The following is a 23,323-nucleotide window of genomic DNA, read 5'->3' on the forward strand; positions in this document are numbered from 1 at the left end:
TATTTTGGCACCAAATTATGTCGTAACAACTACAATGTTTGTCGTCACAACTTGAGTGTTTGCTTTAACGAAGCTGTTGCTATTGATTGGGGAGATTTAAAAGTTCCCACTGACTACTTTGATAAAAATTGTGTGCATATGCGACGTTTTATTATTGTAATAACTAGGTGATGCTTGCCAACAAAACTCATGACCATAAATATGTGGCAATTGTCAAGCAAATCGCATGAAAAAATTTGCGTTATTGCTTTGTGTTAGTGTCAGCCTAAATTACGACTGATCAGTCGATCGCGTACAATTAAGAAAATTTTCGTCGATCTTAACGACTGGCAAGTTGGCCACCCCTGCCATATACTATGTAGTCCATGTCCATCAAGGAGAAATGAAAATATTTTGAACTGTCAAGAGAGGATTTTATCTAAAAAGGTTGGGGACTACTGTTTTAAATTGTGTGTAAATCAACGTGTAAGCAACTTATAAATTAGCCAGTCTTTCACTTACCAACTTTTCTGAAAATCCACTCCATGAGATCTTAACTTGGGTTAGTAATCAAGCAGAATCGGATGGTTCCAAATACAACAATATAATTAAACTTGTCATTCTTGTTGATTACTCTTTAAGTTTGTCGCAAACACTACAGCGTAAATATACGTCATGTCAACAAATTGAAATAAATTTACAATAGTCTTTCTCACACTATTTTGTCGACGACAAGTCGCAAAGGTGATAAGCGCGGATATATTCCTTTCAAAAGCATTAGGCACAGATTAAATGATTTCTTTATTTCAAACAACAGAAGTCAGAGAATCGGTTTCAAAAACTGGCGGTTAGTGTATGCATGCAAACCAGTCACGCATAAAATATTTTTAATTTTATTGAATTTAAAATTATAATCTTTAGACCAGTATTAAATGATACTACGCGGATACAATAATATTTGCAACTACATTTGTTACTTTTTTACGCAAAATAATTTAGTTGATAAAAAGTGTACTCCTGTCGACTCCTTTTATTTCAGAAATTGTTATATTTAGCAATCAGGGTGTTACTGACATTGTCCCTAAATTGTTAACATTAGTTTGCATTTATTGCTCTGTTTGCATAAGTTTTGCAAATTTTCGTTAGCTGTAATGCAAATATGGTTGTATAATTACTAAAATCGCAAATATTAGACTGAAAGTGTATTAGCTTCGGCCTTTAATTTGCTGAACGTTGTATCCTGTATTTTTATCTCAAATTTTATTCTTAAAGCTATTGCCAAACAGCTGAAAGATACCAAAACTTAAAAAAATCAAATAATGAGACATGGTAGTTTGCAAAGAAAATATACAATGGAATGCAATACCGTAATTTGGACAGCAAAATAGTCCAGTTGTACATGTTATAATCTGTATATAATCTAAATTATAATATTATCTAAAATATCAACCCAATCTAAACACTGGCATATTGAAGAGGATCAATGCTAGGTAGATTTGTGAGATAGTTTACATGAGAGTAAACTAAAACTTATAAACACAGTCAAGAACTAAATGTGGTGTAGGTTGAGAAACTTATTTGTGTATTTAGCTTTTAGATGCCATGGTGAAATATAAGGGAGAAATGCCGAAAATGTTGTACAGCTTTTTGAATAAACAATCATGGCACATTTTTAAGCAATGACAGTTTTCCCCATGTTTATGTTTTGTTGGCATACTTAACTGCCATTGTGTGTAATCTAAATGACCAAGATACTTTTTTATGAATGTATGATAAACAAAACAGTAATTTCTGCGCAGAACATAGGGGCAAAACTAAGGGGCAATGCGATTGTTTCGAAGGCTGTTTCGGATTGGTGAGGGCCGAGCCCAGACAATTTCAAAGAAAGAAATAGAGGAAAATTTTGGAATCAAACATAACACAACATTCATGGATCTAGTAAAAGAAAAAGGAGCGTTTTGGATTGTCCCACCCGGAATTTTGATGCTTTATTATCTAAAATACAAGAATGATGTGGATCAAGTGAACCTTGTGCGTTACAAAGTCAAACTTTTTCCCAAGAAACCGACAGTCTCCCCATGGAGGATTGGACCATGAAATAATCAATGTTTCTATCTTTATCTTTGATTTGCTTCCCACAAAAAAATAAAGTTCATGTAAAGTGGCTGAATGCTTAAAGTTGAATACCATTGCAGCATTGTTTTTTTTTTAGGAAAGATAAACTTTGATATGTTGATTGAGGTAGATTTGCTAGAAACAATCAACAAATCAATGTATTTTATCTGTTTCAGCACCAAAGTATAGAAATAAGATAGGTGACTTACGGGTGAACATGTATAATAGGGGTTAAAACAAAAGCGTGCAGCTGGAGTCACAATTGGCTATTTTTACAATCTGGCCCTATCTATTTGTTTTTGGTGAAACAAATCAAATGTTTTACCATGTTTTTTTGTAAACTGGTGTATAAAATCGGGTTTACATATTAAGTTTTGTAATTATGTGATAATTCCCAGCCTAAAACTTATTTTGTTCACTTGTTTATTTGTAAGATCACATCAAATGTGCCACTACCATATTGATTTAGCTCATATAAATATTAAACAATTACATACAGTTATTGTCACCACTGGTACAAGGAAAAACAATTTGTACTGTCTGACTTTTTCTTGTAATTGCTCATTAAGCAAATAACAATTCAAAAGCAAAAAAACAATACATAGCTTTGATACCAAAACACTATTTATTAAATGTGAGACGGAACGTGTTCATAAGTTAAGCCAAAAATATCAAGTTATGCAATAAAAGTTAAGTTATATATATAGCTGCTTGTTTTGCACCTCACATCGCAGATAACGTTTTCATAAACTATAAACTGATAAGGGGAAATGAGGTTGATTTTCTCGAAGGGTGGAAAATGCGATAAGCATCTGAATTGTAAATTAAACACGTTCTAGTTGGTTGTCTTGGTTATGCAGAGTGAGGATAGCCTGTGGCAACCGCACGAGATTTTGAGCGAAAAACGTTCGTTTCTATAAATCGCGCATGCAAATTAACAATCGGCATTTCAAACTCGACCAAGGAAAAGAAGAATGAAGTACATCATCGCTACTCTAGTTCTTTCGCTGCTTCTGTACGTTTCTGCGGAAAACGGTATGTTTTTGAAATTAAGGTAGACAAATAAGCGAAGGCATTTAGGCGCTGAGGGTAGTGGCCTCGCATTAACGCAGGTTTTAGTTTGATTCAAAACCTAAAGGGTTAAATTATATTTAAAATATCCAATTGGCAAACCGAATAAACAAAAGGTTCAGTACATATGCTCTACAATCTTAACTTAAGTTTTAAACTCGTTTGAGAACAAAACGTGAGGATATTTTTGAAGAAAACAAAGGTATTTTTTTCTACTCAACCTCAGTAAATGTATGTGGTCTTTTTTAAATATAAAATCCTAATGAAGTGTGTTTATGTGGTTGGTTTTTAATGCAAAAAAAGATCTACTGCAAGCCGAATGATGTTGTTTGACCTACGGCGAAATTTCCGTGGTTTAAACAAACTGCTATTCGCAACAAGGTTTCGAAAAGTTGTTCGTTAACACAAACGATTGACTGATTGAAAACTACGAAAACCTTTTTAATTGAAGTCATTTGATGACAACATGCGTAAAGTAAAGAAAAATAGCCCTAAAATGTTCTTACAGAAAAATACGAGGGTATTATTAACTTGGAAAGTCCTGAACGCATTTTGCAAATATGATATTTAGACAAGACACTTTATATTTACAGTGGCATTTAACAATTTTAATTTCACTTTGCCACATGCGCTGAATATATTTTAATTTCGCACAAGTGGAACTTATGCAGCTATGAACGACCTCTAAATGTCATTGAGAAACCGAATCAACGTGTTTGTGGATTTACTACGCAGTTCATGCAAAGAACACGTTGTATCATGGTGCAAAATATATATATATAGCTCAGCTTGTAGGTGTGCTGTTCTTCTACATAAATACGCCGCTATATTAAGCCTTCTGCAGGCACGGTTATATTACGTCTCTCAAGATAATCGATTAACCTGCGACATTCCACCGGCTCGGTTTAAGTACTAACCACAAAAGCGAGCATTAAAATTCGTCGCGTTGAGCTGAAGCAGACGGGAAGGCAAGTTAATCCACTACAAGGAATTAACACCGACTCATTGTGGTCAACGTTATATGGGCGTGGTATTTAATGCCTTCCTGAGGCGACATTAAGATCAGTTATCGCTTAAATTACATGCCAAAACTCCACAGCAAAGTGGCGGCGTTCGAACAAGCTTTGTTGCGTTCCAAAACATGTAAAACCCAGTTTCTGAAAACACCGTTGCAGCGGCTCGTTGCACAGAGCTGGTTAATTCAACCTTAACTGGTTAATTCAAAGCCAGTGGTTTCCAACATGTGGGTCGCGGCCCTAAGTGGGGTCGCCTGACAATTTGCCTCATGGACCACATTATTGTTGAGAAAAAATACAGTAAATTTTATTTCAAAGCCTACTAATTTTATTCTTGGGGTCACCGCAACTTGGAAAATGTGATCAAGGGGCCACGGCACAAGAAAGGTTGGCAACCGTTGCCTTGCGCTGGAATCCGCCAGTAAATTATTCGCAGATAAAATGACTAACAAAATCAAATTTCGTGATGTTCGTGTAATGTTGATATCTCCTCACGTTATCAAACTCGTCCCCGCGCAGGTGTAGATTTCCTGATATGATTAAAAAGCTTCCTGCAGATAAAAGACAAAGTTATACAAGATCGTCGAAAACAAACAGCGATAAAATGTTGTTGACAGAAATCAACAGAACCAAAAAAAACATCTTTGTTGTCGCACAATGCCGCCACTATGACGTCACAATACACCGCACAATGTGTTATTTCCGAGAAACACGTGATCGCAATCGGCCAATCACATCACGTTCAACGAGTTCGCAACCGGGGCGCTACCTGTTGCCATGCTAACCGCACTTGACTCTCCCCGCGAAAACAAGCACCTCGATGTAGAGTGTTACGTCACAATCACACGTTCGCGCGAAACCGCGGGATGTAAACGCGCAGCAACACCTTAATCCGTGACAGCAGAGCGCCAGGTGTGTTTGTTACGTAATTGATGGTCGAAATCGCGGCAATTCGCGGCAGCCGAAGTTTCAATTGTTCTAATGTTTTTTTTTCAATTGTTCTGATGTTCGATTGTTATTGTCCTGATGTTCGTTTTTTATTCTTGCAGCAGACGATATAGAATGTGTTCGCGGTCCGAGCAGCTGGTATCAGGGATCGATGAACGTTACGAGGAACGGGATTCCATGTCAGAGGTGGGATGTTCAGTTTCCTCATCACCCTAACTATATACCAAGAGATGGAGGACATCACAGCTACTGCAGGTCTGTTGCGTCACTGTACTGTGTTATGACGTCACAATGACTCTTTTATGGTTTAGGAACCCGGACAATGACATCAGAGGACTGTGGTGTTATACGTCAGATCCGGAAACAAAGTGGGACTATTGTGACGTTGCAAAGTGCCGTAAGTCACGTGATTGTAACGTTTCAGTGATGACGTAACAAACAACAGCTGTAAAAGCTTTGTGGCGATTCTTGTTTGCAGATGATGAGTCTCTTCTCGTTTGGAGCGACTTGCACGACAGATACGCTCACATACTCGCAACACACGCTGATCCGGAACTCATCAACCCCGCTATGACATCTAGTGGACACTTTAACCTCTCGGTTTTAGTGAAATCCGATGAGACCGCGGATTACGCGAAATCGTCTGAATTCACGTCCATTACTGGAAGTTTGTCGAAGCAACTTCTATATTACGTCGATCACAGGTAAAATGACACGTCATGTCTCGAACACGTGGGTTTTATCGAGATTATCATGATTTGAAACGTGATTTTGAATTTATGTGAACTTTTCTTGCGACGGTAACCTTTACAGTTTCGTGTTTCGTCTGCCGTGCAGCCATGCTTGTTTCACTGATGACGGAGATAAAATCGGTGCTAGCCTATGTGTAGCTCGCCAGCTTATCGCGATAATTAATTGCCCAGCCATTACCACAGGCAGCTGCCAGCACACAAACATCGTGGTTCACAAAAAATCAGCGAATTTATTACCATCGTCTTCACCACATGAATATATATCGTCTCTATCAATAAACTATGCAAATTCACATCTAAGGCAATTTTGCCAATGGCGATTCCTGGTATAACCTTTTTAACGTTGAACAAAATGTCCCAATTTTGTCTGCCAACATGTTTAGACGAAGAAGCAATTTTAATTGATAAAAGGTTGCTGAAAAACGCGTTTATTTCCCAACCAAAAGGCCAATGACTTCAAAATACCGTTGGTTGGTCTCGTTCATTTCCGTCTGGAACTCCATTTCCATTTCAAGTCTTTCATATCTTAGGGATTGCTTGCAACAATGTTGGTATAAGCCAAGCAACTTGAAACCAAAAATGTTGTTTCAAATGCTCAATCGTTGTCGTAAAGTTGCGTTTTATTACCAATAACAATAATATGAGTTTTGAAACATCGCCATGCACACCAGTATTTCGTCATGAACTCCTATAACGCCAGGGAATGTTTGCACTTTAAAATAGGGATTATTTTGCAGCACACTTGAAAATCCCTCACGGCACACAGTTTGAGAATCACTGGCGTAAAGTCTCACTCAAGCGACTTAAAATATAGTTGAGTCAAAGACTTGTTTACTACTACAACTATTCAATACAGGAGGAATTACATCGGCAAACTTGACCTTGAAACGTCGTCAAGGTCAGAACACCTCCACGGGGTGGCAGCAAATATCAAGGCTATCGCGTTTGACTGGATGAGCGGGAACGTATATTGGAGCGACGCGAGGTTGAAGGCGGTTTTGGTCGGAGACGAGGAACTGAAATATCACGGAATTTTGTACAACAGTGATCCCGACCTGCCATGTGGTGTCGCAGTGCATCCCCTAAAGAGGTACTGAGTGCGATCCCCGTGAAAAAAATATATATATATACTTAACCCAATTAACCAGTGGTGGGATTCAGCCGGTTCGCACCGGTTCTATAGAACCGTCTCACGAAATTTTATGAGATCAGCGAACCGGTTAGCATTACTGGTTACTGTCAACGGACTTTTTATAACAGAACCGGCTGAAAAATATGACTTTTTGAATTTGAAAATTTGAATCCCACCACTGCATATAACCCATATATAGGCGCGCCTGTCCCATATACAGTCATAAAATACCTTCATCGGGATTCGTCCCCGGGAGTGTGCTGGTTTCGAAGTTCGAATCCCGTGAAAAAAGATTATACTGAACAGTATCAGACCCTCCAATCAGAGTGGTAAACGGGCCTGGAATTGCATCCCAAACACGGCCCGAACCCGACAGTAAAAGCCCGAAATCAGGCCCGAACCCGAATCGTTTTGTTTCGTGAGAAGTTCGTTCGGGCTCGAAAGTTTGATTGACATGCCTCTCCATAAAGCCTACTACGGTACAGAATATCATTAAAAAGCGGAGTTTTAGGGCTGTTGGATATTAGGTGAAGACCAGCAACCGGCTACATCTGAAAAAAACAACGGACACAGAATTTAAAGTCACACTCGAATTAAAGAAGGTCGTTATTTTTTTAAGAAACCTGAGCCTGAAAGCCCGCGGCCTGACTTACAACTCTGTCTCCAAGTTCCAGCAGACAGCATGGCCATCGACAATCACTGTTTATGAGATTAAATAACTGAACGTGTTAAATATTTTTTTAACACAATCAATCAATCAATAAATATGGGGGATATATATTTCGCGTCTTCAGTTCCTTATTAAAAAAAAATCTGAAGACGTTCTACGATAAATTTGCTCCTGCAACTTTTTATTTGCCATTAACCCTTTAACTGCGGGGGGCGCATAAATGCGCCCCGAAACATGCCTCGTTGTAAACAACAATAAAAATCATATCAGTGCGAATATTTTTTCCAACTGGGGTGCGTTTGAAAGCTTATGCATCTTGGATTCAATTTATTCGAAAAAAATGATATGTCAGTATTTGAAAAAAATTAATTACAGTAAGGAGAAAGTAAAAATTTGGAAAAAAACATGTTTTTTCCTAATTTTTGTTTTTGAGCCGTTTTTTGTTATTTTACGCTTGGTTGATTCACAGACAGCTGTTTGAAGTTGATTTCAGGGCTTTGCGTGCGTGTTGCGGCGATCTTTGTTTACAATTTGATATGTGTGCAGCTGAATTGGGCTTGGAAGTGGGTAGTTTTGAGCAGTAAATTTGCCTTGGTTTGCTTGAATATAGTGCTGTATCAGTCAGTTTAGCTTTACTATTAGTGGTGACAGCAGTTATTTATCTCGAAAACAACTGTTGTAGAAGCGATTTGACTCGGGAAGTTTATGGTTGCTGACCTATATTTTGATTGTATTTGGTCATCAACTGTATTTATAATTGTCAAATGATGGGAGGATTTGGCCTCATAAATGGACAACAAATACAGAAGAATCAGGGCAAAGTTCCTTTGGAATGCTTGGAATTGTGGTTTTTCTGCTAACTTCTGTGAACTGTGTTTCAAAATTTTACATGTTGTGGTGTAATGATACATAATAAACATCCCATGTACAAACACTTGTGAAAGCATTATGTGTACAGGTATTTGGTAAACATTAGAATAAGTCAGTAAATTGGAAAGATTGCCAATAATTATTATTAAAAACAAGTTTTCTACCCTCAAAAACATTAATTTTGTCCTTTACTACAGTAAAACAAGTAACTAAAATTGTTCATTATGACGTCATGGGCTAATTAATGACGTCATCGAAAAAACACACATCAATATTTTTATAAGGAATTGTTTGTAAAACAACTTGGAACTAATAATTGTAACAAAAAACATAAATAAACTGCAATTTTATGAAAAAATAGAATTGAAATGACGTCATTTCGTAAGTGATGACGTCATTGAAAAAAAATTTTCTTTAAATTGTAGAAAATTTTATACCCAACAACTTTCCCAGTGAAAGTTTTTGCCTATCTTCTATCGATTTTGCATAAAACCTCAAAGAGCAAGAGCATGTCTAAACCATAATTTTTGTCAAAAAGAATTCAGCAGTTAAAGGGTTAAGCATATAATGATCAGATTGTGACGTCACAATTGAGCTGTGTTCTGTTGTTTCCAGGTATGTGTTCTTTTCGATTTACAAACCGCTCGCGTCGAAACTTATGAGAATGGAAACTTCCGGAAAAAATCTTCAGGTTTTGTTGAAATTTCCGCTTATCTTTGACGTCACAAGCGTCACTGTTGATTACCATGACAACCGGTAATAACAATTGAGAGTTTAAATGTGACAAACAAACAATATGTGATTGTTACGTAATACAGGTTGTACTTGAGTGACTTTTGGGGTTACGGATCGGTGGTTTTAAGCACAGACTTAAACGGAGGAAACAGAATTCAACACTTTTACCGACCCGGTTCAAAATTTTGCGGAATCGCCTCGCATTTGGTAAGAAACCGTGTAATATCCTGAATTCCTGTTGGATTCGAATCCGTATGTTTCCGGTAGGATTCGAATCCGTATGTTTTCGGTTGGATTCGAATCCGTATGTTTCGGGTGGATTCGAATCCGTATGTTTCCGGTTGGATTCGAATCCGTATGTTTCAATGCAGGAATACGTTTACGTCGCCGACGAATCGCCCGAGTTTGACCACAAGGGGGAGCTCACCTACTCGTTATATCTCATTAGCAAGAAGTTCACGAAGACATTGAAATACGCGATAGACGGCGAGCCACGTGGGATTGCGGTTCTACCTGAATTTGTCCGAGCACAATCAGGTAAATTAAAATCTACACAACGGTTGATGTACACGCGAGTTGTGCTTGTTTAAATTTCCCCTTTAACCAGTGGTGGGATTCAAATTATTTGTCAGTCGGTTCTATCACAAAAGTCATATTTTTCAGCTGGTGCTATCACAAAACGTCCATTGACAGTGACCAGTAGTGCTAACCGGTTCGCTGATCTCATAAAATTTCGTGACACACTTCTGTAGAACCGGTGCGAGCCGGCTGAATCCCACCACTGCCATTAAGCCGAATAACAACGTGGGATCGTGTCAATTTAACACAAACTGAAAGACTTCAAATTTTATCCACAGATGAAAACATCGGCTCCTGCTCATCATCGCCACCTTGTGATCATATATGTCTCCCGCAAATCAACACAACGAGGATGTGCCTGTGTTCACTCGGGTTCGTGAAGAAGGGCGACACCCAGTGTTTGAGAGGTAAAACGTGTTGTTGTTTTTATGGATAGATGCCCTAATTTTAACTTTTGCCGTTCGTATCAGATTTTCCGTCTGGACCTCGACTTTTCGCCGTCGATAGTGGGCGCCAGAGCATTTTCAGCATCAGTGTGACGTCACAAACGGACATAACTTTGTTCACTGAAGGTAGAAATTTATAAATTTGTAAAAATCTTTTTGCCTGACGTATTAAATATTTAGTGGAAGATGAAATCGTTTCTCTGGCAACAAATCCCATGCGACAGGGTGAAGTTGCTTGGAGCGAGAGAAGCGGAATTTACAAAAGTAATGGAAAAAACATCACGATTGTTGTCAACAATGTAACAGGTATTTCGTCACAAACATACATACGTCATCATCACGTAACAATGAACTTTTACAGCTTCTCGACTTGATGTCGACACAATCAGTGGAAATATTTACTATTATGACGAAACAGAGAAAGACATTTACGTCGCAAATCCAACTCACAAAGTAACAATTCTCGAATACGACAGCTTGTCTGACGTCACAATGCTTGCTGTTGACGTTGTGAACAGGTGATTGTTGATTTTATTCTGTAAACCCTAAAAACATTACAAATTTCTTGTAACTCAATTTTTATGCATTTGTTAGATTTCTGTTCTGGTGCGACTCAAGGTCATCCATCGGTGAAGGTCAAGTTTGGAGGTCAAATATGGACGGTTCAAATAAATCGCTTGTCCTCGACTATTTAATGTGGCCACAAGCGGTCGCTGTTGCACAACAAAGTGAGAAAATATTTCACGACATAAAGAAAATATTTCACGCGCCTGACCCATATACAGACATAAAAAACCTGATCGGGATTCGTCCCCGGGAGGTTCCTGGGTTCGAACCCCGTGAAGAAAAAAAAAAAAAAAAAAAAAAAAAAAAAAAAAAAAGACATAAAATTAAACCCTGAGCAGGAACTTGGCCAAATGGTCCGGCGCGCCTGACCCACATACAGACTAAAAAAACCTTGATCGGGATTCGTCCCCGGTAGTGTCCTGGGTAACTAAAAACGTGGATATGAAAACATATCTTATTTACAGGACAAAGTTTATTCATCATGGACGCCGAGCTCGAACAGCTGATCGAACTGCCCCTGACGTCATCAGGTAATGACGCAATCACTCAGGAATACGATTTAAGCGAGGAAGCTTTACGAAAATCCGCAGCTCACAACAACTACATCGTCGAGTAAGTATCATCTGAAACTGCACTGTGACGTAACTATGCTACATACTGACGTCATCGTCGCATTGTTTCAGCATAAAGGTTTACAACGATGATGTATACTTCGTGCGCAGTGGTAGCAACGTAATAAGCAAGTACAGTCTCTTGAATGCTTCCATCGAAAATATTGGATCCGAATTATATGACGTAACTTCACTGGGATTGCACCGGGAAAGTACCGAAGGTAAGAACAGTTTAAGTACTCTTTTTATCAGGTCTTTCTTTTAATGTTCTGTTGGCCCAGAGTTGTAAGTCGGGTTCGGGCTTAGGTTTCTTCGAAAAAAAAAACGGGCCTGACTTTGCACTCTGTGTTACTATTTTTTGAATGAAATTTACTAGCCTAGTAGCTTTAGTGTTGATGTCAAAAAGTCCTTAAACGCGTTGTTTAAGGCCAATTGTCTACTGTGTTTGTTGTCTTGGCCTTTTCTAAAGTTTTAATATGTAGACCTGCCAATCAAACTTTCGGGCCTAAATGGGCTTATCAACAACGATTCGGGTTCGAATTTCAGGCCCGTTTACAACTCTGGCCAAACGTCGCATGTTAATGCTACGGCAGTTATGTCTGCACACACACTGGGTTACAATAGACAAGCTTGGGTAGCACACATGATCCGCTTTGACATTAATATTTATTTTATCTCCAGTTCCAGAAAACCCGTGCTCTCCGTGCGACGGTCTTTGCATCCCGACTTCAACAATCGCCTGCACATTCACATGATTGTGACGCAACAATCACGATGTTCCCAATTTCTTTGTCACTTCGCTTTTTGTCGTAATATTTTGTTAATTTCTTGATTTCACTTTCACTTTCTTTGCACCGATGTACTTTGCTTCCGCTGTGACGTAATAAACATAACGACCGCGAAATCCGAATGTTGGTTATGACGTCACAATTATATTTGTCACCTGACCAACTTGCAAGACGCGGACAAAATGTAATTGATGAAAATTAACGCGTACACAAAACTACGGACTATTTACAAAAATATGACACGATGTAAAAAAGCACACAGAATTAAAAAACATCATTTATATAAGAAGGAATGCAGCCGCTCGCTCGAAGCCTCAAACTACTCCGCTCCGGTTCTTCAACATCTCTCACTGCCTGACTGACGTGCGACACACGTGTGACGTCACTGGTGATGACGTCATATCATGCTTGCGGGCTGGTAGCCGCGGTTGTAGTCGTCAGGTTGGTCGTCGTCAAATTCCGAGTCACCGTAACTGGGTCGTTGCTGCTGGTTGTATTGTTGCTGCTGGTACTGCCGGTCGTCCTGGCGATACGTGCTGTCGTCGTATCCCCGGCCACTGGAGGCGCCATACTGATCGTTGTATCCACCGCCGCTACTGTATTTACGATCGTCGTACTGTCCGCTGGAGGCGCCATATCCACGGTCGTCATAATGGCCACTAGTGGCGCCGCGATCGTCATAGTAACCGTCTTGTTGGTCGTAGCTGGGAGATAAATAATTTAAGTTCGTTGAGGAACGAATGAGGTTACGCTACAATCTCATACTTGTACTGATCGTGATGGTTCATCTGATTGGAATCGCGATAATCGTTTCTGATTGGTTATAAAAACACACGTGATTAATGGTTGTCATGCATAATTACACACACATCTACATGTATATAAGATATTGCTGCCAGGCATAATATCAAGTTTATAGAGCAATGCATTTTTATTCCGACGGGTAACCCTGATGAAGGCGACCTGCATATAGGAGGTCGAAACGTCTGAATAAAAATACATTTGCCAGAAGAGCTCTATAAACTTGACACGCATCTACATGTTGATTAGCCAAATTATAAGCACATCTAAAAAAATGACACAACATTATTTTCACCTGTTCCTGTCCATAGTATCATCCATATATGGGTAGTTGTCCTCTACCAAACGCTCCTGGGGAAAATAATAAGTTTAACAATGAAATACAAGACAAACATACTAAGCTGTTTAGTCAAGCAGCGGCAGAACACAGTATTTGAACCATAAATGCAAATTACATGTTAGCATTTGGAACACTATATACGGATCTGTTCACAAGTTTAATGATGAAAATAACGGCCCATATAGACGTAAAAAGCGACATGCTTTATTATTCAAGCGTTTCGGCAAATGCTCATACCATCATATGAGGGGTCACATCAGTTACACCCGTTTATACACATTTGGAAAATAAAGCATGTCACTTTTTACATCTATTTGGGCCGTTATTTTCACCATTAAATGTTTGTATTTGTTAATTACATGCTAGCATTTGTTAAAGCATTGGATATTAATTGGCAAAAATTATTTTCACGCACTCTTGATCCTCTCAGATCATCGTGTGATTGATATCGAGGTGGGAGATCCACATGAAGCTCTTCACGTGATCGGTTCAAATGCTCCCGTGATTGAGCAAGATGATCCCAACTTTTCGTGAGAACTTCAATGTGATCGGCAGCCTGTCACATGATTTATTGTCTTGTAACAATTGATTAGGTGACAACAAAATTATGGTGCTTGTTACATGACAATGCGGCAAGAACATTTTGTTTGTTAGCATTGTAAACATAAAGATTTTATGCCAGTTTGTGCTATGTATGAAACCTGGTTTTGCAAAAGGTATGTGCACTTACAATAAACAAGCAAATTTTGGTACACATATGATGAAATTATTCAGATATTTACATGTTTTTTCTGACTATTTGAAGAAATAGATTTTAATTAATCGTCTTAACAAAAAATCCAAACAGATTGTTGGCAAACCACATAATAAGGTTAGTATGCATAATGTCCAAATGCATAATGTTTACTTTGAGACTGCTGCATTTGGAAAACATAACATATGCTAAAATGTGCCCCATTTGCCAACAGAGACCACCGTCGGTTAATTATGATCAAATTTGAAACAACATTGTCATGCAACGCCTCCACCAGTAATACAAACATAATTCACATAAACAACATTTACATGCCAAATCTCACCGCCTGTCTGCCATAGTAACGCTACAAATACAACCAACAACATTTTGTGTTTGTCTTTTCTATTTTTGTGTCAAACCAGTCAAACACATTCATTTGATCACCGTAGCTATGTAACAGAAAAGAGGCAATACCTAAACCAGTGATTCTCAAACCCATCTCTCAGGGTCATAGCGGCTCCCAACAACTTATTTTGCGGTTCGCACCAAACCTCAGAAAACCACCAAAGATTGCTATTTTAGCTTTTAAGGTAATAATATTTCATGGTGTTCTCAAGGTTTCATTTTTTGCGGCTCCTTACACACTTAAAAAACTACCATTTGGCCCCAACAATAAAAAAAGGTTGAGAACCACTGGTTTAAACCAACCTTGTCAAGTTCCTCGCGTGATGCTCTTCGGTTGAGGCTTGTGTCGTCATACATATCACCACGAGAAAGTCGGTTCGACGGAACGATCGCTACAGCTGGTCGTCCTCCATTTCCATATTTTTCATCCACCAAGTGTTCAAGAGAATACGCTCTGCAAATGTTTACAATCCTATTTTATTGTTTCAGTTGTTTTTAGGTTACAATACATCTCTTTGCTGATATTGAATTGCATTTTGAGTCAGTAAAAAGAACAGGATTAAAAATTCATATGAGTACAAGGCCAGCTGCCTTTCAAGAACACCGATTTGAAGGAACGATGACAGAAATAATTTGAAGTAAAAAGTCTGCAGACAGGCAATCAACTTTAAACATTATGACAAAGTTTTGTTCTGCTTTGGTCTTTTTCCATAGCCAGCACATACAAATAAATCATAAAGGCACTTTTGCACTTTTGGAGGAAAAATATAATTTGTAGAGTGGTTATAGCTTAAATAGGTTAAAGCTGCTAACTGCAGCTCCATTTGAAAATCTGTAGGCGATTTTCGGACCCTAGGTAAAAGCAACTCTATAGTTATGCTTGTCTTGGCATTCAATATGTGTTTGTTTCTTCATTTCAAGCAGATCAAACTTTTATTTCCCCTTTTTTTGAGCTGTTGCACAAGTGATTGTGATTTACCTCGCCATGTTTGCTTTTTGATGACCCATCTCACTAGGTGGCAGCGATGATTCACGACCATCTGGCGTCCTCATGTGGTCAAACTCCAACAAGCTCGGTTGGGATTGTCGGTAGCCGGAAGCATCAACATGCGGTTTGCTGTACTTTGCTGTCAAACTGAAACATGGATAAAGGAAATATATAGTTTATACTGTCAGGATTTAGGGAAACATTTATGTAATACTTTTGGTAAAGTAAGAAATGTTGAAAAAATGTGCTCAGCTGTTTTCAATTATTAAACAATATTCTGTGCATTTTTATGCAGTCTGCTGTTTTATTCATAGGCTTAGAGCAGAAGCTGCCCAACTGGAGGTCTACTCCACAAACAAGAACACTTTATTTTCTAAGTGCAAATATCATAACAGACTACAGGAATCAGCCTCTGTAGCAGCGTGGTGTTTTAAAAACAAAAGATTTTTCCCTATTCTTATTATCTGTTTGACTTGGTCATAAAACAGCCGAAAAAATCAAAACATAAGAATTGTAACACATTGTTGCAACATACATAGAATTTAAGTTGATTAAAAAGTCTTGGAAAAACTTTTTATCAAAATAAATTACCCTTGATAACGTGTGTATAAAGAATACAGACATTTCAACAACCACTGTTGTCATCATCAGTGCAGGTTAAACCAGTGATTGTTGAAACATCTGCATAATGTATTACACATACAAAAGTACTCTGGAAGTTATGTTTTTGATTAAATTACTCTTTAAGTCAGTTTATAGTGCTCCTAACTTACCCTTTCTTAGCTCCTTTCGGTTGTGGTTTCGATGTACTTCGTTTGTAGCAACATATGACAATAATGATTATTATGATAAGAAGTAGAACGCCTCCCCCGATTGCCACCCAAATATACCACTCAAGTCCGAGTAAACCTGGCTTCCCATCAGGATATCGTAACTCATCAACTAACATGCGGACTGTAGCAGCTTCGGGTATCCCGTTATCTGCCGTACATTCGAAGAATTCTCCACCAGGGAGTTCAAATAGGTTCGGCATAAATAATGTCGGTCCTCCAAACCCGCCAACGTTCTGTGGGAGGATCTGAAAATTCAAAGCATTATTTTACATTGATCAGCAAAGATGAATGAACATTCATACTGGGTCCTATTGGGGCTTTGGAGACTGACTTGTTTCAGTAAAAAGCCTTTAATGAGCCTATAATTCTTTTACATTAAGATTAAGTTATTTTTTTACACACCATAAGGGCAAAGTTGTGAAACTAAATCATTCGGAAACACTTTATTCTGTGACAATAACCAGAGCTTCACAATGCAACAAGGAACATCTCAAAAATTGAGCGAAATAAAATTTATAAACTTGTGTTGTAGATAGTTATGTTGAAATTATTTTATGACTTACAAACATAAAGACAAGTTTTGACTTGAAATATGTTGGTAACACTTACCCATGAATATTTAGGGTCAGGAAAACCTTCAGCTTCACAGAATACGTAGAAGCTTGTGACATTTGCCCACATACGAATGTTCACAGGATGATCTGACAAATACATTGATTTCAATTAAAATAGACAACAACTGTTACAGCAAGCCATAAGATCTGCTTTCAAAAGGAAAACCAAGTCATTATATAGACTGGTAAATTATTTTACCATTCCTTGTTATATTACCATTCTTGCAACAATTCATTTTTTTAATTTTAATCCCTTTTTATTGCCCTTTATATGCCTTGAAGATATTTTATAGCAAAATATATTTGTTTTTTATAAGATTGTCAACTAATTTTCACCTGAAAATAAATTTCCCATTTCTCATTATGAAGACAGATTTAAATGTTTTTCGTGTGCACCTTATTGTAACGCAAAACAAACATTATCCTTATGTATACCAAATCAAAAGCACAAAAACACTGCTTTCGCTTTCAACCACTTTTACATTCACAAGAATTGAGCAGTTGATGGGAAATGCGTATTATGTTTTTAATGTGCACCTCAATCTTGTGTCAAAACATTATGTATATATACAAATTTACCAATTTATAGGCTTTACTTACATAACACATTGACTGAATAATTCAACACTTTATCCACCCCTTTGTATGCAGGGTGAGTGATGACACACTCAAATGGCCGCTGATGATCAAATCTCGTTGGATTTTCCAGCACAAGATCAAGAGATATGTCCCACAGTTGGTCACTGAACGAGTTTTTTTCCACAACTGGTTGTCCAATTCCAACTACAGTCGTTCCATTCATCCACCTGATATCTGAATGTGGTTTTCCGGCCTTGAAACAAACATAAATACTTGCAACATTTACCGAAATATAAGCGTCTATTATGGTGCTTTGCAGTTACAACACATGTATTTAGTGGTGGGATTCAATTTTTTGTCAGCCGGTTCTATCACAAAAGTCATATTTTTCCACTGGTTCTGTTACAAAAAGTCCATTGACAGTAACCAGTAATGCTAACCGGTTCACTGATCTCATAAAATTTCGTGAGACCACTCTATAGAACCGGTACGAACCGGCTGAATCCTACCACTGCCTGTACATATTTCAAGTATTTATTATCAATTGTGGTGCTTGGTGACCGGCTGATTCGGTATGACGCCTTTAATGGGCCTGGCGTACTGTGATGTATTTATTATCAAATACAGTACATGAGTAAAATAGAAAGATTAGTTTACTCTTTAACGTACCTTGCTGGAGCATCTTGCTACCGGACTTTCAGTATGTTCCAGTATGGAGCCGTTAACATGTAAACCTGTCACAACTGGCTCTTGCGGCGTAATCCACACATGCAGGGGGTATTTGTTGCTTAGCACACTCGGGTCGCTAACAGTTGAAATTTCACACCAATAATCTCCTTCATCTTTTAGCTGAACGTCAGTGATTGTGAATATTCCATTAATGATTGTGGACCGGCCACTGTGAAAATAAGATTTAGATTGCCATTTGCCACAAAATAAAAAAAACTATTTGAAAGTAAAAACTAAAAAAATTAATTGAGTTATTTGAAAACAAGGCAATAATTTTAACCAAAAGGAATACAACAAGCTGTAAGTGCAAAAAATACAACTGCATTAAGCTTCACCCTTCTAGATGTTTGCAATTACTTAGTTTCAACAAATAAGCTTTTCCATAATAATCCCACAATATTAAGACAAGCTTAACGATGTCAGATAAGGGAAAGGGGTTGAATGGATACAAGATAGTAGGTCAATCCTTGTAAGAAGATAAGCCAAGACACAAAGCAGGTTCCCACAGAGAGAGAAATGTCAAACCAAGCAGCTGCTGTATATCACAGTGGGAAATGGAAAGTGAACATTAGTAAGCAGGTGTCAGTGGCAACTGCATGCCAACTGTCTGTCATGACCTTTAGTGCCAATGTGACCTTTAGTGCCAATGTACACAAATGTAAACAACACTACAAGATTTAACACCAGTAAATCCATCCACAACCCCCACTAAACAATGTGTATTCTGTAAAACGAATTTCAAGCCGTTGTTAAAGCAAGTATTACAGTATAAGCATTGACCGTGAAACTATTTGCGTACACGTGTGATGACCGTCTTGTTAAACGTTGTAACAGATACAAAACGTCAAAAACGTATTACGTTGAACATAGTAGCACTGATAGAAATTCCCATACTATGTACGACGCAATTACGTCATAGCAACGTCTAGCACGCTGGCAAGATTGCAGGTTTTGTTTGTAATCTGCACAACTTGGTGTAACTAGTAATTAAAGGGCCGGAGAATTTAAAACACGTTATTAACGAAAGAATGACATAGTTTAGTACATAAGGACTTGTACAATCTTATTACACAGTATGTTAACAGATAAACTGACTAAAATAACAACAGAACAAAAGTTGACAAAAAAACGGGTTCATTCGAAGGAGATTACATATCTTGTTCACAACAGGAAAAGCTGAAGTATTAGCCGTCATAAATCCAACCAATCACAGACGATTACGTCTAATGGGATCAATCGAGCGGAAATTTAGGCGACCAATGAAGCGCAAAGCCCCAGGCAAAATTAATTATCAAGTCGTGAATTTTATCCAATGTGATGTCACTAGTTTGTTGGAGCGTGAAAATCATGTGAACGTTTGAATAAACTCGACATTGTACATAATGACTACGACCAACTCCTTATTTGGGCAAGTTAACGTAAGGAGAAAATGCCGAGCGCCTGTAACAGGTGAATGTCACGTGACACGACGTAAGCGCGTCACAGTTGTGTTTACATTTCACTTGGGTTCGGTTTGCATGGGGTAGAAACGAATCTTATCTGGAACAAAATGTTACAGAACGATGTTGGACGTAACAACGCGATTCGTTCCACTCACTATTCACTCGTCATAAAAGCCTGTGACGTCATAGAGAGAGAACAAAGCATCCCGCCCACTCACAATGGGTGGGTGTGGAAATAAAAACGACGGGAGACGGTTTTACGGGCCTTGCCTGTGCTTCGCTGTGTCGTGTATAGTCGAGTGGACCGCAACTATACTTAGATGACCCAATTGCACAATATCAACATTTTAAATGTTTACCCAATGTGTCCTGTTTTTTGTGCCACATTACCATAAAGTGTTACTAGGCTTGTTTTGTCAAGGTGCCATAAACAAAAATACACAGCTATACGTGCACAAGTATGTAACGTTTTGCATAATAAAATGCCTACGTAGCAACACTTGTATATTTTCTTTCAGTGAAAATAAAGATACCAAAGGCTTATACCACAACTATAAAGCTCAGTTGACATGTGAATTGGGAGATTTTTTAGGCACAATACCTTACTACATGCTTGAAATATTGCAAAAACTTTTAGTGAAAAGCTTGAATCGCTTACTGAACAAACTAAACTTCTTCTAAACTGTATTATGCATGTTACTTTTGTTTGCTACCAAGCATAAGAATGCTGAAACAAAAGACAAGTTCATTAACAAGGTGTAAGTTGTCTGTTGTGATTTGTTGGTACAAGAGTTAAGTAGGTGGGAAACATAAACAACTTAACATGGGACAAGATGCTAATGATGCAAGTCTGTCTCTAAAACAAACAGCTCTGTGAGTTTGATGACTGTTTGCTTCATGGGAAAGAATAAACAAACTATATTTGCACTAACTCTGTTTGGCAACTACAGTGAAACAAAATACAATGTCACCTTTTTGGTGGAAACAAATTTGGTAAGCAATACACATCCATTTCACCTAAAATCATAAAACTTGGATATGTTTTCACTTGAGTATTAAAGTATTAATCTACAGACAAAAGGTATATCATTTATTGGAAATGTTTGACCATGGTTTCTGCTATTAAGAGTCAAAGAAACTTGTAATTACAACAAACCAAGAAGATAAAGTAATGTTAAGTAGGATTTACATGCTAATAACTTACTTACTTACATGCAGTGGTGGGATTCAGCCAGTTCGCACCGGTTCTATAGAACCGTCTCTTATGTGAGAACAGCGAACCGGTTAGCATTACTGGTTGCTGTCAATGGACTTTAAGTAACAGAACCGGCTGAAAAATATGACTTTTGTCATGTGCTGACAAAAATTTGAATCCCACCACTGCTTACATGGGTACAATTATTGTAACAAATTCAGCTCTACTTACGGTGGCAGATCAAATTGTGAAAACACACTAGGGATTCCTCCAGGGTATATCTGACAAGCATCAATCACAATGTCCGATCCATTGGCTTGAAATTTCCATCTTAAGTAGTCACCGTGACCGGGAGTAGCACACGGAAAAGAGACGGGTTCTCCAGAAACAATATTCCGAACTGGTTCATATGATTGAACTCTTCCCCCATTTACTGAATAGCAAAATATTTCTGTTGTTTTATATTTATTAAATTTAGTCTTGACATTACAAGTAAATCTTTTAATGTTTATGTTTTAAGTAAAATATACACAGCAACCATAGTCTTCAAATTTGTGGGTCAACATTACACAAAAGTTGCAAAAAACTGATTGTGGTAGTAAATATTTCAGGTAAAAACAGATTTAAACCAATTTAAACCAATTTTTGAACAACTTTCAGGTTTACTTGAACTAGACATGGTATTTTAAAAACACATTTTAAAAGCAAAAAACTTATTCACATTTAAAGGCAAAACACTTAAATTGATAAGACTATAGTTTATTTTGTTTTGAACTTGTTCGCTGTTAGTTAAAAGATACGAAGTAAGAAAATATGAGAAACTGTTGCACAGGAAACATTGGGCTTTGTATTGCTTCCTTGATTGCTGACTAAACAGCTGTTTAAACTTTCATTTGCCTAAATTCATATTTGCCTAATGCTGACTGAAAAGCTGTTTTAACTTTTATTTGCCTAAATTCATATTTGCCTAATGCTGACTGAAAAGCTGTTTTAACTTTCAAGTACTTGATAAAACACATTATCGAGTAGATGAATTGACAGGTGTTTTTAATGGGTTCTTATTGTGTTGAATCTGCCTGGGACTTTAGGTTTCATTATTGCTATTTAAAATCTTCATGAAGGTTTATTTACAGTGAGTTGCCAACCAATAATTTTGTTTCTAATGGACATCAGTGGTAATAATAATGTATTTTAAATGTGAACCGTTGTTTTAATTTAGTTTGCATGCTTATACTTAGTACATAATGATACAGTTTTAACATACCTGTATAAAAAATGGCAAAACAACACAAAATAAGACTCCAAATCATCATAAAAATTCCTAAAAAACTAAATTATCTGAAACGTAACAACAATAAAATTAGATATTTGTTTGAAGTTAGGCACTACATTTCAGATTAAATTGTTAAATTTTAAATTTCTTTACAACAATATTTGGCTGTTTTTAACCCTACTTGTAAAAACTTTTTGAAAACAAACTTTAGCAGCAAAAAGAACAATCCCAAGCAAAAAGCTGCTGACAAACTAAATCTTATTTAATATCTTTCAACTTGCTTTAAAACCTTAACATACTGATCGTTTCAAGACCATTCTAGTTTCCACTCCCGTCTAAATAAACGTCAGTCGCCCACTCGATCCTTTAAATCCTTCACGTCGCGATCTTAGTTCGATAATGGCCGCCCTTAGTTGTGACGTCATACAGGAACGCCGTTTCTTTTTTTATCTGTTGTAAGATTTCTATGTCTTTCATAACAAAAGGACTCACATTCGCCCAGGAAAGTTTTTAGGTCGATATTAATCTGGTCGACTTGAAAAAACATTTCTAAACTATTTTATTGCGAATAAAATATTTGTAAATAGTCGTCAAGATGGTTATTGGTTAGCCAAAGGTTTTCGATTCTAATCCTGTACCGCCCATTCCGCGTTTAAGGCTACAACACAATTTAACCACATTGTTTACACAAAATAGGCAAGTGTTTAACGAAATTTTGTCAGCGAAGTCTCTGTGGTCACCGCGTCGTTCATTCATTAATAAAACAATCGTTTTTGTTCACTATCCCGTTCGTTTTCGAAGAAATATCAAAGGTACCCCATGAGTAGCCTAGGCTTTGCTACGTGTTATGGCTCATATACGGTTCATGTAACCAGGGAGTCGAACCGCTTGTCATACGGGTTCAGGTTCGGTTCGGGTTCACTTCGTTTTGTTTTTAAGGGTTCGGTTCTGGTTTTTAAAAATGTGTATTTTCGGGTTCGGGTTTTGTTCCGGTTCGGACAAATTATCGGTCCGAACCGGTTTGCGGTTTTTAACTCCAAAAGAATTTTGACCGTGCACTGTTATTTTTGATACGCCCTATAAGTGCTATCTCGCGTATTCTTAAGTGC

The 23,323-nt window shown here is 37.7% G+C and overlaps 2 protein-coding genes across 6 annotated transcripts; one reads left to right on the top strand and one right to left on the bottom strand.

Annotated features, from left to right (window-relative positions):
- Positions 1 to 1,046: 1,046 nt before the first annotated feature.
- LOC145225428 (uncharacterized) lies at positions 1,047 to 12,395 on the top strand. Its single transcript, XM_080092114.1, has 16 exons — positions 1,047 to 3,129; positions 5,231 to 5,384; positions 5,441 to 5,526; positions 5,608 to 5,833; positions 6,738 to 6,971; positions 9,169 to 9,309; positions 9,372 to 9,495; positions 9,660 to 9,825; positions 10,146 to 10,274; positions 10,338 to 10,439; positions 10,494 to 10,619; positions 10,675 to 10,831; positions 10,908 to 11,041; positions 11,345 to 11,492; positions 11,564 to 11,712; positions 12,173 to 12,395. Exons 1-16 carry the CDS (start codon positions 3,069 to 3,071, stop codon positions 12,244 to 12,246), a joined length of 2,211 nt encoding a protein of 736 aa, XP_079948240.1. The 5' UTR covers positions 1,047 to 3,068; the 3' UTR covers positions 12,247 to 12,395.
- An 8-nt stretch (positions 12,396 to 12,403) lies between these two features.
- On the bottom strand, positions 12,404 to 22,299 carry LOC145225429 (uncharacterized). 5 transcript variants are annotated; one of them, XM_080092115.1, is made up of 13 exons: positions 22,206 to 22,299; positions 21,173 to 21,374; positions 18,245 to 18,473; positions 17,597 to 17,828; positions 16,992 to 17,083; positions 16,323 to 16,627; positions 15,541 to 15,696; positions 14,865 to 15,015; positions 14,500 to 14,520; positions 13,836 to 13,976; positions 13,376 to 13,431; positions 13,045 to 13,092; positions 12,404 to 12,983 (listed from the first exon to the last, which is right to left on the bottom strand). In XM_080092115.1, exons 1-13 carry the CDS (start codon positions 22,252 to 22,254, stop codon positions 12,677 to 12,679), a joined length of 1,989 nt encoding a protein of 662 aa, XP_079948241.1. In that variant the 5' UTR covers positions 22,255 to 22,299; the 3' UTR covers positions 12,404 to 12,676. The 5 variants fall into 5 exon arrangements, with proteins under 5 accessions (XP_079948241.1, XP_079948242.1, XP_079948244.1 ...); XM_080092116.1 differs by lacking the exon at positions 14,500 to 14,520; XM_080092118.1 differs by lacking the exon at positions 13,836 to 13,976.
- Positions 22,300 to 23,323: the final 1,024 nt, after the last annotated feature.

Source organism: Phallusia mammillata, chromosome 4 (assembly GCF_965637545.1).
Source record: "Phallusia mammillata chromosome 4, kaPhaMamm4.hap1.1, whole genome shotgun sequence".
Classification (NCBI taxonomy): domain Eukaryota; kingdom Metazoa; phylum Chordata; class Ascidiacea; order Phlebobranchia; family Ascidiidae; genus Phallusia; species Phallusia mammillata.